General features: G+C 41.7%; 1 protein-coding gene across 2 annotated transcripts in view; it reads left to right on the top strand.

Moving 5' to 3' along the window:
- Nucleotides 1-15,504, top strand: part of Sel1l3 (SEL1L family member 3) — a 110,328-nt gene that overhangs the window by 17,397 nt on the left and 77,427 nt on the right. For both annotated transcript variants that reach the window (XM_048363862.1, XM_048363863.1), the window contains exons 3-6: nucleotides 4,309-4,435; nucleotides 6,248-6,369; nucleotides 7,742-7,857; nucleotides 11,192-11,250. In XM_048363862.1, coding sequence (XP_048219819.1) covers nucleotides 4,309-4,435; nucleotides 6,248-6,369; nucleotides 7,742-7,857; nucleotides 11,192-11,250 — 424 coding nt within the window. The remainder of the gene's footprint in view (nucleotides 1-4,308; nucleotides 4,436-6,247; nucleotides 6,370-7,741; nucleotides 7,858-11,191; nucleotides 11,251-15,504) is intronic.

Genomic DNA, 15,504 nt, shown 5'->3' on the forward strand with positions numbered 1-15,504 from the left:
CTTCTCTCTACCTGTGCAGAGATGTTCAGGGCGTTTATTTTCATCTTCCTTAGCTGCCAAAGTAATTCATGTTGCTGCTATAAAAAAATTTAAATAGTGTAAAAGGTTTAGAAGAAAGAATACGTTCTGCCCACCCTAGTCTTCTGGTCCTATTCCCAGAAGCAAACTTGGTACAAGAGTTTCTTGTGTCTCCTTCCAAAATATTCTCTGCACATAGAAGCATTAAGTTTAGCTTGTCTGCATGAGCAAATGAGAGAATTCTAGCAACTCTTGTCTGTGCTCATTAGCAATACAGTAGAGATCTTTCTTTATCAGTACCCATGCATGACCTCATTCTTTTTCAAGTGATCTTTAGCATTCCATTGCCTGACAGTCTATAATTTATTTAACCCATCTGCTATGGACAGTTACACAGGTCATTTCTAGTCTTTTTTTCTTTTAACCAGGCTTCACCAAACATCTCTGCACATGTGTCTTTGTACAGACATGTAAGTGTATTTGGAGGATAAATTACTAGGAGTGGGATTTACTTTACTTGACAGGTACCACAGACTTTTTATTCTCAATATTCCATAGACTTCCACGTCCCCACCTTGTATTCTTCTTGGGGGAAGTTGTGACTTAAGTCACCTCTGCTAGAATGTAGCATCTTTATTCTCAAGCTTTGGCTTCAAAGGAAATAAAACACCTGATCGTGGCTGCCTTTCAAATGCCCTGTCTTTGGAAAGTATTATTGAATTACCTGGGCTTTGGGCTGTACGTCTCAAGTTGAAAGATTGTACTTTCTCTGCCCCCAGGTTGCAATCACAGACTTTTAGACACTGATTCTTCGCAGGGAGCCTGGCTAACTTCTCCACAAGCAAGATGAAGGTCGGGCTCAGCTTCATTCTGGGCTGAGTTTGGAGTTCAGTCTGACTACGTTTGTGTCACGTGGTAACAGGACCTTTCCCAGATGAGGTTTTGAACCCCCTGGCTAAACTAGAAAATGGGCCTTGTGGTTCACTCACCAGGGATAAGATTAAAAGTGGTTAGCAAGCTGGGTGTTAGTAGTTTATATCTGTAATCCTAGCTACCCAGGAGGCTCAGATCTGAGGATCATAGTTCATAGATAGCCTGGGACAAGAAATTCTGTGAGTCTCTTAACTCCAATTAACCACCAAAAAAACTGGAGGTGGAGCTGTGGCTCAGGAAGTAGAGCATTAACCTTGAGCATAAAAGTTCAGACCTAAGTTCATACCTAGGCTCCGCCATGCACACACGTACGCACATGCGCACACACACACACACACACACACACACACACACACTAGTTAATAAGCAGGAAGGGTTGCAAGCCCCCAGTAGCTTTATAGGAGCACTAGACTTAGTACCAAAGCAGAAAGCTCCACAGCTCTAACCTGAAGGTGGGATTAGGGTGGGTAGTGAGGCCTTAGCAGTTTACTTTGAATATAATATTCAATAAAGTATATGATATTCAATACTTTATCATAAGCTAGGCTTTGCCCAACTGTAGGTAAATGTACATGTTCTGAGACTTCCTTTTTAGTGGTACTAGAGTTTGATCTGAGAGCCTCATGCTTGACATTCTACTACTTGAGCCACTCTACCAAGCCATTGCTAGAGATGGGAATCTTACAAAACTATGCCCAGGCTGGCCTCAAGCCATGGTCTCTTGATCTCTGCTTCCCAAGTAGCTGAACAGGCCTGAACCATCACACCCTGATCTGAGCATATTTAAAGTAAGTTAGGATAGGTTAAGCTATGATGTTTGGTGGGTTCGGTGTATGAAATTCATCTTTGATACTTTTAAGTTTTGCCACTTACATTTACTGGGCTGTAGCCTCATCACTAAGGAATATCTCTGTAGCCTTCTTAGCAGTCACAATCAGCAATAAGTCTAAATATTATCCTGGGCTAGATGAATTCTAAAGTCCAGTTCCAAAATGGTGTTCAATACTTCTGATTATAATGGAAAGATAGTATTATAGCCAAGGGGACTACCACAGAAGTCTAAATTGTCGATTGCTAAAGCTGCAGATTTTATAAGAAAATGATTCTTACTATAGCTTTGCTGGGTAAGAAAGAGATGCTTTAAAATTATTTTAGATAACAATCAAAAGGCTTCCTGGGGTCTAACCTGGTGTCTTCTGCTTCATTCAACATGGCGGAAGGCAAACCAAGTTTGAACTGATTGTCAACCTGTCTGGGAAATCTCTCCCTCAAATTCCAATGATACCTTTGCAGAATTTCTATTTAAGCTCCTCTCCACCCTCAAAACACACCAGCAAGTCCAGTGTGCCCAACTGAGTTCAAATAAAAAAAATTTCTAAGTGTTTCTGTTGGAACTGGTAATTCTACCCTTTTGGGTCTTCATATACATCTTTAAGAACATTTATAGGCACTGGGGGAACACTGGCTTATTTAATCTTATTAAATATATACACAAGGGCCTGAGATTCTCCAAACTGCTCTTATGATTTCCAAATTATATTAAACCAAATGTACAGCTCTACTTAGTAAAAAAATTTTTTTGTTTCCTTCTGGGAAATGAGAGCGAAATTAGCTAGTGCCTCAGGCTGAAGACCCCATAATTTGTGCCAATATTGGTGTTTGGTGACTCTCATAGGAGACAACTCTTTTCCTTCTATGACACTCAGGAAAGTGGATGCTTCTACCAATTAACTATAGATGTTTAAACCTAGAAACACTTTTTGCTACTTTAAAAAATTAGTATAGCTTTTTTTGGTGGTTAATTGGAGATGAGTCTCATGGACTCTTCTGCCCAGGCTGACTTTGAACCATGATCCTCAGATCTCACTCTCCTGAGTAGCTAGGGTTACAGGCATGAACCACTAGCGTCTGGCCATAAGAAACATTTTAAGAAAGAAAGAGAAAAATATTCTTATTCCTTGGTTGATTGTTAAGTGAGTTTCTTTCTTTCTTTATTTGTCAGTCATGGGGCTTGGGGCTTGAACTTAGGCCCAGGCTCTGTCCCTGAGCTCTTTTGTTCAAGGCTAGTGCTTTACTACTTTGAACCACAATGCTATTTCCCATTTTCTGGTGGTTAATTGGAGGTAAGAGTATCATGGACTTTCCTGCCCAGACCAGCTTTGAATATGATCATCAGATCTCAGTCTCCTGAGTGGCTAGGGTTACAATCGTGAGCCACCAGTACCCTTTTTCTTTGGTGGGGGAAATATGGAAAAAAGAAAATGTATCCTTAGCCTTATTCATGGCAGTAAGTATTGGATAGAGAACTGAAAGAATGCAGTTTTCCTTGTGTGATAATAGTTGGGCATCTCTGTGTTTGCTAGAACCACAGAAATCTCCCAGGTTTGTGAACCAACTGTAAGGGGTGTGCTTGGTCACTTTTATGTAGGGTAATGTGCTCAGTGTATCTGGAAACTTCATACCAAAGCCAAACCAAAACAGCACTTGGGATGTAGCTCTGTAGTAGAGCATTTGCCTACCATATAAACCATTAAGTGTGTGTGTGTGTGTGTGTGTGTGTGTGTGTGTGTGTGTCAGTACTAGTTTGCCTCAGCATTGTTCTTAGCTTTTTTTTTTTTTTTACTCAAGGCTAGTGCTCTACCACTTGAGCCACAGCTGCATTTACCACTTTTTTGGTGGTTAAAATTCCTGCCCTGGCTGGCTTTGAACTGGGATCCTCAGATCTTAGCTTCCTGGGTACCTAGGATTACAGGTATGAGCCACCAGCAAATCTGGCTAAAAAAAGGTTTTTGGTGTTGTTTCTTTTTTTTTTTTTGGCCAGTCCTGGGCCTTGGACTCAGGGCCTGAGCACCATCCCTGGCTTCTTCCAGCTCAAGGCCAGCACTTTGCCACCTGAGCCACAGCGCCCCTTCTGGCCATTTTCTGTATATGTGGTGCTGGGGAATAGAACCTAGGGCTTCATGTATGGGAGGCAAGCTCTCTTGCCACTAGGCCATATCCCCAGCCCTGGTGTTGTTTCTTAATCCCCAAATAAATAGAAACCTGAGTTCAAGACCTGAAATGGGGCTCTGCCACTGCTAAACTTTGTGAACTTAACCTTGGACTTTCTGTCTGTAGAATGGGGCTAATAATAGAATCCAAACTCATAGGGTTGTTAGAAAAACTGGTGAGAATAGGCTTGCTAAAATGCATAGCATTGTTCCTGGCTTGTATTTAGTGAGCCATGAATGTTTGCTGGATTTTCTAGGCGATCACATTTATGTGCTTGGTTGCAGCTGGGCAGAGGGGCCCAGGGGGCGTGATTTGGAGAGGCACGCTTTCCTAGAGCTAATGGATGGGGACTTTGGCTGTTTGCAGATGAGGCTACTCTCCTTGCCTTTCCCTATGCCTCCAGTGGAGAAAACACAGGCATTGTGAAGAAGCTCTTGAGGTTTCAGAACCGAGAACTGGAGGCCACCCGAAGCCAGAGGACCGACTACCCCGTGTAAGTAAGGGTGGGCGATGCTGGGGGCTGGCTTGATAGGATGTGTGTGTGTGTGTGTGTGTGTGTGTGTGTGTTGGTGTTGAGGCTTGGGCTGAGAGCCTGGGCACCTCTGATCTTTTTGGCTCAAAGCTGGCACACTACCATTGATCTACACCTCCACTTCCAGCTTTTCGGTGATTATTTGGACAGTAGAATCTCATGGACTTTCCTGTTCCATCTCATTTGGCACAGAGATCCTCAGACCTCAGCCTCCTGAGTAGCTAGGATTCAAGGTGTGAGCTACCAGTACCATAGGGTAGGGCTTTTTTTTTTCTTCTCTGAGCCAAAGCTGGCTAGCAGATGAACTGCTAAAAAGGACACAGCTTGGGCAGGTGCTTTGTAAAGATCCAATATTCAGCTCAAATGTGCAGCTAGACCTGTGGACCTGGAAGCCTTGCATTTGCCTTTATAGTTTGGTCCTTGGAATGAAGTGATCAGGTAGCAAGGGGTTCATGCTCCAGACCTTACAAGGTTTCCAGGGCAGCCAGCCCAAGCCAGCACAGCCTTGGTTTTGCCTGTTCTGTTCTGGAAGATTTGGCTGAGCTGCTAGAAATCTCACAGCTTCTGATCTCCTCCATTGATTTGGGCAAAATCCACATATATCTATTTTTGCCTTCTGCTGAATTGAAAATGCCGAATATGGTTCCTGATTCACCTCAGATCAGATGGATTTAGCAGAGTGATTTAATTCTTCCATACTGCCGGCTGCAGGAAGATCTTGACTCACTTTACTGAGCGTATGTTCTTGCTAAGCTTCCTTGTAATAACTTGTCGTCATGAGCTTGCTCAGCTGGGCGGGTCAGGAGGGAGCTTTGGGACACCATCTGTTTGCATATCATGTCCCTGATTTTGAGACTGGATTATAAAGCCAAGAATATTCTAAAGGACTCGTTTGGATATATCCCCAAAAAACCCCAGAGCCACTGATCCTTTATTCCAAACTGAATTGGCTCCAGGGGCAAATGAAGAGAACTTGGTGTATTTTTTTTTTTTACTTTGGTTCTGCTTGCCTTTGACCTTGACTTGTGTTTCCTATGGAAAAGGCATCCATTCCCAGCTCCTTATCTTTGAATTACTGGCCATGGTGCAATGTGTGGTTTCAAACAAGTGTTCAGCAAGTGTTTTCTGAGTACCTTGATGCATCACACTAGCTTGGCTAAGCATGTACTAGTTAAGTAGCTGTTATTTCATCTTCGCTCCACACATCACAGATGTGTGTTTGCAATTGAAATAGCCCTATCTTGGTTAGACAGACATCCAAGACTGAACAACCTGAAGCAAGTACTAAGATGTATCTGTGTGTCCAGTTATCCTATAAGGAAGCCATTTGCAGATTATTACATTGTTCTACCTTAGGGCTTTTATCTTCGAAAGAAACAAAATTGCCTAAGAATCCCTAATTGTGCTTTTTTTCTCTTAATCATACATATTAGAAGAGCTTCTTATCAAACCACCTCTTATTAAAATCCATATTTTTATTTGATGTCTTGGCTTTATTAGCCTTAATCAAGAATTCAAATGGCAAACACGTGAGGTACTCCAGGAGGCAAGGAAGAGTTAGAATGTCTATTGGTCTCGTATGATGAAACTTAAGTCTTGTCTCTGCATTTATGAGGACTGCTACTTTTGTCTCAAAATACCAGGCTTTGCAAGCTGATCTCCCACGATGAACACTAAGGCAAAGAAAGCAATTTACTCGGTCATTGTTAACTGTAATTACCCATTCTTGGATGATATAAATCTACAGATTATTTTTCCCCCTCACTCCTTCAGGTTTACTGTTTCAGTGTGGCTTTATTTACTCCATTATTGCAAGACCAATCTCTGTGGGATTCTGTACTTTGTGGATGCTGATGAGATGTATGGCACTCCTTCCATATTCCTTACTGAAGAGGGTGAGTGTAAACAGAACCTTAAAGTGACACTGTTATTTTCTTATCCGCTGTCTGTTGGCAAATGTATCTGTCTAGAACAAGGAGGATTTTCTCAATGTAGGAGGCTCAGTATAAAGTGTGTGTGTGTGTGTGTGTGTGTGTGTGTGTGTGTGTGTGTGTGTGTGTACTGGTCCTAGGACTTGAACTCAGGGCCTGGGTACTGTCCCTGAGCATTTTTGTTCAAGGCTAGTGCCACTTGAGCTATAACTCCACTTGCAGCTTTTTTGGAGCTTAATTAGAGATTGGAGTCTCACAGACTTTCTTACCAAGGCTGGCTTTGAACTGGGATCCTTATATCTCAGTTTCCTAAGTTGCTAGGATTACAGGCATGTGAGCTCCTGGCTATATCTTAATCATGCCAGTTACTTAAAGATGAAATCCAGTAAGATTGGACTGGGCAAGAAAAATGTAGTCCTTCTATAAAAACTAAGTTTAGCCGAGTGTCGGTGGCTCCTAGCTGTAATCCTAGTAAACTCAGGAGATTGAGATCTGAAGATTTCAGTTTGAAGCCAGCCTGGACAGACAAGTTTTCAGTTAACCAGCAGGACTGGGAGTGGAGGTATGATTCAAGTGGAAGAATACCAGCCGTAAGTGTAAAAGCTAAGTGAGAGAGCAGGGTTCAGAATTTAAGCCTTAGAGCTGACACACACACACACACACACACACACACACACACACACGCACACACACACACACACCAAAAAACCCAAGTTGATTATTTTGGATAGACTCAGTAGAAAGAGGTTACAAAAAATGGTTATGGAATTAAGACAACTAAAGGTCGAGAATATAAATTGAGAAAATCTAGATGGCTGTTGGGCTTGGATTGTTTGCCAAGTCTCATTGCTTTCTTTTGATTTGGAAAAAACAAAACAGATTGGGTTTTTTAAATGCAAAATAAAGACCACAGGGAACCAAATGTGAGCTTCAAATGAAACCTTTATGTTTTTTTCTAGAAGCTTAAAATAAATGTCTTGTTTATAAAGGCATTTTTACTTTTCTTTTCTTGCCTGTGGGTGTTTAAGGTACAGGGTCTTGCTAGGTAATCCAGGCTGATCAAGAACTTGCAATCCACATTGTTCACAAAGAAATGTACTCATTACCTAACGTGTGTAACTGTACCCCTCCGTATACCAGTGCTGGGATTACAGGTGTGCATCATCACACCTAGCTTTTGATTTTTTGTTTGTTTGTTTGTTTAAAGGGAAAACAGAACATAACTTAGTATTATAGCTTCTTAGGACAATTGTTGTAAAGGCATAGCCATTTCAATTACATCTGAGAAGTGTTTGTTTTCGTTTTTCATTTTCATAGCCTGTAATTTTCTTTTTAGGACATTTGCATATTCAGATGCATCTTGTCAAAGGGGAAGACCTGGCTGTCAAAACCAAATTCACTGTACCACTGAAGGAATGGTTTCGCCTGGACATCTCTTTTCATGGAGGACAGGTGTCTATCAGCATACTCCATTTCGAGCCATGGTGGTGTTTGCCTTTCCACTCAAGCAACAGCTAGAAAGCCAGAAAATAACCAAATCTGCCAGTAATTTTGTAGTAAATGATGCCTCTTTACAGCACTGTACTTGCTAAATCAAACTTTTATAGTAGAAGTTTCAATCATAAGAATCTCATCCCATTTAATTAACTTTTAAAGTGCTTCTTTTGGCTGTGGCATGAATGAGTAAATAATCTAGCTACTCTTGAGACACAATTATCTGAGCAAATCCAGTCCTTTTCCCCCTAGGGAGGTAGATGTTGTGGGAATTGATGTGAAGACTGCATTGGCCATGTTTACATTGTGTTATCAGAGCTAGGACTTTTTTCAAAAAGGAAATTTATTGGCTTCATTCAGCTGAGAAATGGTTGGACTGTTTTTTTTTTTCAGTCAAAATAATTACTGTGTTTGGCGTTGAATGCATTTGTAAGAAACCCCTAAACAAAAATACTAACGCTGGTAGGTTGGAGATCTTTATCTGCTTTATACATAAAAACTAACTGTTCCAAACTCCCATAACACAGATCTTATGGATGATGGCAAATCTGTTGTTATAATTGAAGACAAATCCATTTGTTTCTGTACCCAAGGCCAGCATACTGCTTTAAAAAAAAAAAACAAAAACCTTCTTCTTTTCTGGTTACTTTATTTTTCGCATCAGCTTTCTTTATTGATTTGTGATTTTCCTGTAACAAAACTGGATGAAGCATTTTGTTTGTTCTTACATATTAGATGCCACACAGCTTTCCCTTGATGCTTGGGGTTGATCACATTTCCTTTTTTTTCTAAAGAGAAAAATAAATCAAGCCAGTTCTTTTCTGCCTTCCCTAGAAGGCTTTGCAGACTTTGTAGCTGAGTGTTTTGGGGTGTATATTTCCATAACACTGTGAAGTGACTTAGCTGTGGTCCTTGGTTTCTCTTTGGTGTCTGGAGGCCGATGATGGTAGCACTTTCCAGCTGCTGTTTTCTATGGAGTGCTGTGTGTCATCGAGGCAGGCATCCGGTCTGCAGAGCACATACACGCATCTTATTTGCACCTGCTGCATGTAAAGCATTAGGCTCCAGTTGCTTATAGACTATTTATGGAAGCAGCATTAAGCACGTGAAGTCACAAGACAAGTTTAATTGCCAAATGATTCATATTGATTTTGAGGAGGGAGACAGTGTTTCATGCGGGGATGCTTCGGGGGGGCGGGGAGTTTGGGGAGCAAAATCTTTCAGCTTGAGTAGAATTTAGATGGGGGAAAAAAAAGGAAGCAGCTTTTTGAGATATCTAAAAAAACTTTTCTGCCCAGGCTGGCCTTGAACTCTAATCCTCCACATCTCAGTCCCCAGAGCTGCTAGGATTATAAGAGTGAGCTACTGGCACCTGGCTACAACAGAAAATCAGAGACAGGATATTTTATATAAAAGGTATTCTTCTCTCACAGTAGTAAAAGGTAGCAAGCTCAACATCAAGTTTCAGCATCTGGTGAGGGCCTTCTTCCTGCATCCCAACATAGCCGGAGAGTAGGAGCATAAGGACGGAGACCTCATCGTGGTGTGTTTCTTCCTCTTTGTATAAAGCCACTAACACCATAATGGCAGACATCTGAGGACTGAGGTTCATAGCCAGCTTAGGCAAGAAAATCTGTGAGACTTTTATCCCCAAAAGCCAGAAGTGGGGCTGTGGTTCAAGTGGTAGAGCACTAACCTTGAGTGAAAAGGCTCAGAAACAGTGCTCAGGCCCTGAGATAAAGCCCCAGGACTGGCACCAAAATAAAACAAAACAAACCCACAAAAAACAAATACAAAGAGAAGGACACAGGAGGACTTTATTGTTGTCGTTACATTTAATGTTCTCAGTGAATTTCCTTTAGGCGTACATGGTTACTGTATATGATTTTGGTACACTGGATATTGTATATACACTTACCTGAACTAGGGAAGGGCAAGAAAAATGAGGGAGGGTGTAACAAACATGACAAGAAATGTACTCACTACCTTATTATGTAACTGTACCCCCTCTGTACATCACCTTGTCAATAAAATTCAATTAAAAAAATACAACACAAAACAATAAAAACTAATAGAAAGTAAAAGTATATCTTTCAGGCTAGAATATGTAGAATCTTGAGCATCAAGGAATTAATTTTTCAGCTTGCAAGGCAGTATGGCATCTTGGAGAGGTTTTGAGCAGAATAAGAAAAAAAAATCATCCCTTAGAGGGTGAACTTGATAACATAGTACATGTCGGGTAACGTGGATGAGAAGCTGAGTGGACAGAGAGGTGAACAGAAAACAAAGAGTTTTTCTGTGTTAGGAAGACTTTTGCCCACTGGTCATCCTTTCTGTTCTATCTGCTCTCCCTAATGCACACAGCATAGGTGACTTGAGTTGGTTTCTATTTTTTGTTTTCTGAAAATACAGTAGGGTCTCCACAACTGTGTTTACCTAGGGAAACCAGGAAATCTACTCAATGATTTTATGTGTGTGCCAGTACTGGGGCTTGAACTCAGGGCCTGAGAGCTTGTCCTGTAGTTTTTCTTGCTCAAGGTTGAAGCTCTACCACTTGAGCCACAACTCCACTTCCAGTCTTTGATGGGTTAATTGGAGATAAGAGTCTCACAGACTTTCCTGCCTGGGTTGGCTTGGAACTGTGATTCTCAGATCTTAGCCTCCTGAGTAGCTAGAAATAGAGGCACAAGCCACCAGCATCCAGCTGCTCAATGATTTTTATGGAAGTGTTGGGGGAAATAAAAGTAACTTGTAAGTCCAGGGACTTACTTTATCACTCACAGCAGGAGCAAGACCCACATGAGACCTCAAACAGCATTCATGACAAAAACACTGTCCCTGCTGAACAAGGGTGATGATTTTTTGTGCTTAGGGGCAGGCAGGGAGGTAGGAAGAACAGAGTGTGAACATCTAGCCACAATCTTATTTCTATCCCTAAGGCTTTTAGGGAATCAGAGTGAAGTTCAAAACCTCCTTGTAGTATCACACACATTGCCTTGTCTTTTCATGAAACAAGCTTGTAAGCCCAGACACATCAAATGAACCTTTGGCTTAGAGTTTGAAAGCATCTGAAAGCCATTGGCAGAAACTACGCCGTAGATATTTTTAACCGAGCCATTTAGGGACGTTACATTTGTTAAGTCTTAAAATATATGCAGGGCTAGTAAACTGTCGAATTTATTTTTGCTGAAACGGATCAGGTGAAAGACTAGCATATTTTATGAGCAATTTTTATCAAGGACTATATTTGTAACGGAAGATAACTAATCCTTGTATCTGTCTTCCAATGTAGATAATGGTGACCACCAGCCTTGGCCAGGACTTGAAAAGCCATCATAATCAGACCATAAGGTAAGTACAGTACTTGTTTAGGTAGTTACTGGAGTTTGAACCCAGGGTCTTGCACTTGTAGTCACTGTACCTCTGAGCTATATTTCATCCCTTTTGTCAACTATTTGCCATATTTTTGAGTTTGGTTCCTGCTTCATGCCCAGGCATGTACCTGAACTGTGATCCTCCTATTTGTTGCTTTTTGTCATAGCTGGGATGGGCGGAGGACACCACCATGACTAGCTTCTTCCACTGAGACAGTCTCATGGGAAAGAGTCTCACTTTCCTGCCTGGGCTAATCTGGAACCTAGTCCTCCCAATCCCAGCCCACCATGGAGCCAGGATGTACCCCATTGCACCCAGCTATTGGTTGAGAAGAGGTCTCGTATATATTCCTGGACTAGTCTCAAACCATAATCCTTCTGATCTCAGCCTCCTCAATAATTACAGCATGAGCCACTGGTACTTAGCTAATGAGTGTGATTTTTTTTATCTTAGCTAAGTCAAGGGTTAAGGACTCTTTATACTTTAGCCTTCAAACATGATATTACTCTACACATCTAATTCAGCTTTTCCAAGCATAGACTGTTCTCTGCCCTGTAGCTAGGCTTTGTTCCTGTTTTTTTTTATTTTCCTTTCACCAGGCCCCGACTCCCTCTACTTTCCCGCAACCTTTTTTATTTCTAAGCAATAGAAACTAGTTCTCTCTCCAGATCTCATTGTAAATTCTTCCTTTCAAGGCACTTCATAATTCATTTTCTTTGAAAATTATCTTCTACAAAGGATTCTGCAAAATATAAATCAAAGTATTAATGTTGCTTATTGAGAATGGTTGGTAACTTTGGCTTGGTGTAAAACATAAAAGCAGACAGTCTTCATATTTATGATCATAATCTAGATTTGAAATGTGTGCAACTATTGATATTAGAGTAACTTTTCATCCTTGTAGAACTATTCTTTCCAAGATTACTGCAACAGAGAACTGGATTCCTTGCATTTGCTTCATAATTTTTTAATTTGCTCCTCTGTTTGTAGTGTTGTGTTTTTTTTGTTGTTGTTTTTTTTAACAGAGTCAAAGCCACAAACCACCTTCCTTAGGAATTTGCAATGCCTAGGGTTACACTGGTGGCTCATGCCTGTAATCCTAGCTACTCAGAAGGCTGAGTTCTCAGGATATTGGTCCAAAGCCAGCCCAAACAGCCACATCCATGAGACTCTTATCACCAATAAACTACCCCCAAAAAGCCAGCAGTGGAACTCTGGCTCAAGTAGTAGAACACTAGCCTTGAGCAAAAGAAGCTCAGGGCCAACTCCCAGGCCCTGAGTTCAAGCCCCAGGACCAGCATAATAAAACAAAACAAAAAAGCTAATCGATAGCACACAGGGCTTGAGTTCAAGGTCCAGTATCAGCACAAAAAAAGAAATAATAATAATGAAAAAAAAAACAGAAATTTTCAATGACCCACTGTAGTTAGATAATATATGTATAACTGAATGTTTGTAAGTGTAAAGATTAGAAAGAAGAACGATCAGATTTTAAGTATACGCCTTTAAAAAAATGTCTGTCCAGCTGGGAACTTTGTGTGGAGTGGGGAGGGGGTTTATGACTTGCCTTCATTTGAAGATGCCTTTCCTGTAGGCTCAAGATATGACGCCTCACCCAACCCAACTTCTGTCATAATCAGATTCTTAAAGAAATAAGGCAGTGGTGGGACAGAAGAGGCTCTCTCTCTCTGTCTCTCTCTCTCTGTCTCTCTCTCTCTCTTTCTCTCTCTCTCCACACCTCCCCTCTCCTTTAAGCCATTCCTATTTACATTTAAGTCAAACTGACTTCTTTTGGACTCTGGCACTTAGAACAGTTCTTATTTTCCCAGCTGGATTAGAAGCTTAGAGGTTTACAGTCAGGCTAAGAAAGTGTTGTCACTTAGCCTGCAAGGAGAAGGTCAGAGGATGCCTTGATCACTCCAGTGAAGTCTAGAAGAGGGGCAGGATGGAGCAAAAGCCTTACAGTGCCCCAGGGTCAGCAGACTGCTGCTTTTAGTTGTGTGGCTGGCTGTGAGTCTTGGGTGACAAACTCGAAACTGGAGAGGCTAGAGACTTCCATTGGCAAAACAGGATCTGTAGTCCTTTGGAAATCCCTCCTAGAGCTGTGTTCTGTGAAACTCGAGGAACGGAAGGTTTTTATTTTAGGATGTGAAGTCGAAAATAGTAGCTTCTCCCCTTCCCCTGCCTCCCACTCCAACCTAAGGATGTTTTCTGACAGCGGATCAAATATCACTGGCTCCTGTCTATTTCTCCTGTAAGGGCTTCGTTGCCTCTGAGATTCCAAAAGCCTGGAGGCTGATGTGAGTGAGTGAGGGGGACAGGATGGTGACGTGATGGGGACCGGATGAGGTGACTGACAGACATGCCTACAACATATCATTTTGAGGAGTACCAGAAAGCTCAGTACTGGGGCATCCAGAAGCAAGTCTTGAAGCTGTGTGTCTTTAGGAACTGAACCATATCTTCCTATTTCTAGAGGTCTCAGGTTCAAAATCATGGTTTCTGAAGGCCCGCTCTCCCTCTAAAGGTGCTAGGAGAGGATTGGTTTCTGGCTTCTCTTCTGGTTCCACTAGCTTCCTGTTTGGAACAGTAACTCCATCTCATAACTCTTCCTGTGCCTGTGTCTGTGTCCTGATGTCTCTTCTGATAAGGATATTTGTCATATGGAGATCATCTGACTCCAACATGACCTTACCTTAACTTACTGCATTTGCAATGACCCTACTGGCAATTAAGGTCACAGTCTAAGGCTCAGGGCTCCAGACTTAAGCATATGCCAGGCTGGGGTAGAGAGGGGGGGAGGTTGGAGGGCAATTCCACTCAATAGGAATCATGATCACACAATACTTGAATACAGTTTTTCCAAGAAAATGAGTAAAATGACTCTACGGTAAGTAAAATACCAAATTTTGAAGTAAAGATGGGATTAAGATGACTGTTTAAGATCCCGAAGACCAGAATAGATTGGGGGGTGGGGGGACATCAATTCAGCATCTCAGTTAAATCATCAAAAGTGATGCAGGCAGTAGCAGCCCAAATTTACTTCATCACCACCTCGGAGGCCCTGCCTGTTCTACTGGGATTCCCCAACAGCAGAAGTGCTAGAATATAGCCAGTCCCAACAGAGTAAAGATCAGTCCTGGGGCTCCTAGGCTTAGAGACCTGGACTCTGCCTTGACAGAGTCCCACTTTCATAGTGAGCCAAGCCAGTGAAGTGAACATCAAATATTTCAGGCTTTCTGGTCAGAGATGTTCTAAGTAAAGTTTTATATGCTCCATTTGATCCTGAAATGTAAACATGATGTTGGCTCTGCCCTACAAAGATGGTGTTAGAAGACCATGAAAGAAAGTGCTCAGGAGTGTACTGCTACCACAAATGAAAATTTGTCAGTAACGCTTGATGACAGGAACAACATCCATCTATCCATCATCTACCATCCATTTATCATCCTTCCACCTTCCATCCATTCATCCATCCATTCTCCATTCTCCATCCATCCATTATCTACCATCCATCATCATCCATCCATTATCTACCATCTATCCATCATCCATCCACCCATTCATCCATTCATTTACTCTCCCATCTCTCCATCCATCCATTCATCATCCATCCACCTATCCATCCATTCACCCACTCACATATCTATCTGTCCATCCATCCATTTATCCATCCTCCAAAATTCATCCATCCATCATCCACCCACCCACCCACCCATCCACCCATTCATTCATCACCTATCTGTTGAGTATATATCATGTGTCAGACACAGTGCTTGAGTCAGAGAATAACATGATAAACAAAAAGAATATAGTCCCTGCCTTCAGGGAGCTGAGAAACCAAATAGAGAAAAAAGGTAATACAAAAGTCACGAATCGATTAAAATTTTAATGTGGAAAAATTGCCGAGAAGAAAACAAGTAGGGTCACTTCAGAGGCTCTCTAGTGGGTCAAACTTGTGACCAAGTCCCTCGGAAGTGACAGGGCAGGCAACTATTACATCGGTGATGAAGGACAGCTATTGTGAGGCTCTAGGTTTCCTGCCCAATCAGTTTCTTTCTTTAAAATTTTTTTTATTGCTGTAAAGGTAATGTACAGAGGGGTTACAGTTATATAGGTCAAGTAAAGAGCACATTTCTTTTTGGACAATATCACCCCTCCTCTTGTACTCCCCCAATTTTGCCCTCCCCACCCGACCCACACACCTCTGTTTCTTGGCTCTGCGTGGGG

Source organism: Perognathus longimembris, chromosome 16 (genome assembly GCF_023159225.1).
Source record: "Perognathus longimembris pacificus isolate PPM17 chromosome 16, ASM2315922v1, whole genome shotgun sequence".
Classification (NCBI taxonomy): domain Eukaryota; kingdom Metazoa; phylum Chordata; class Mammalia; order Rodentia; family Heteromyidae; genus Perognathus; species Perognathus longimembris.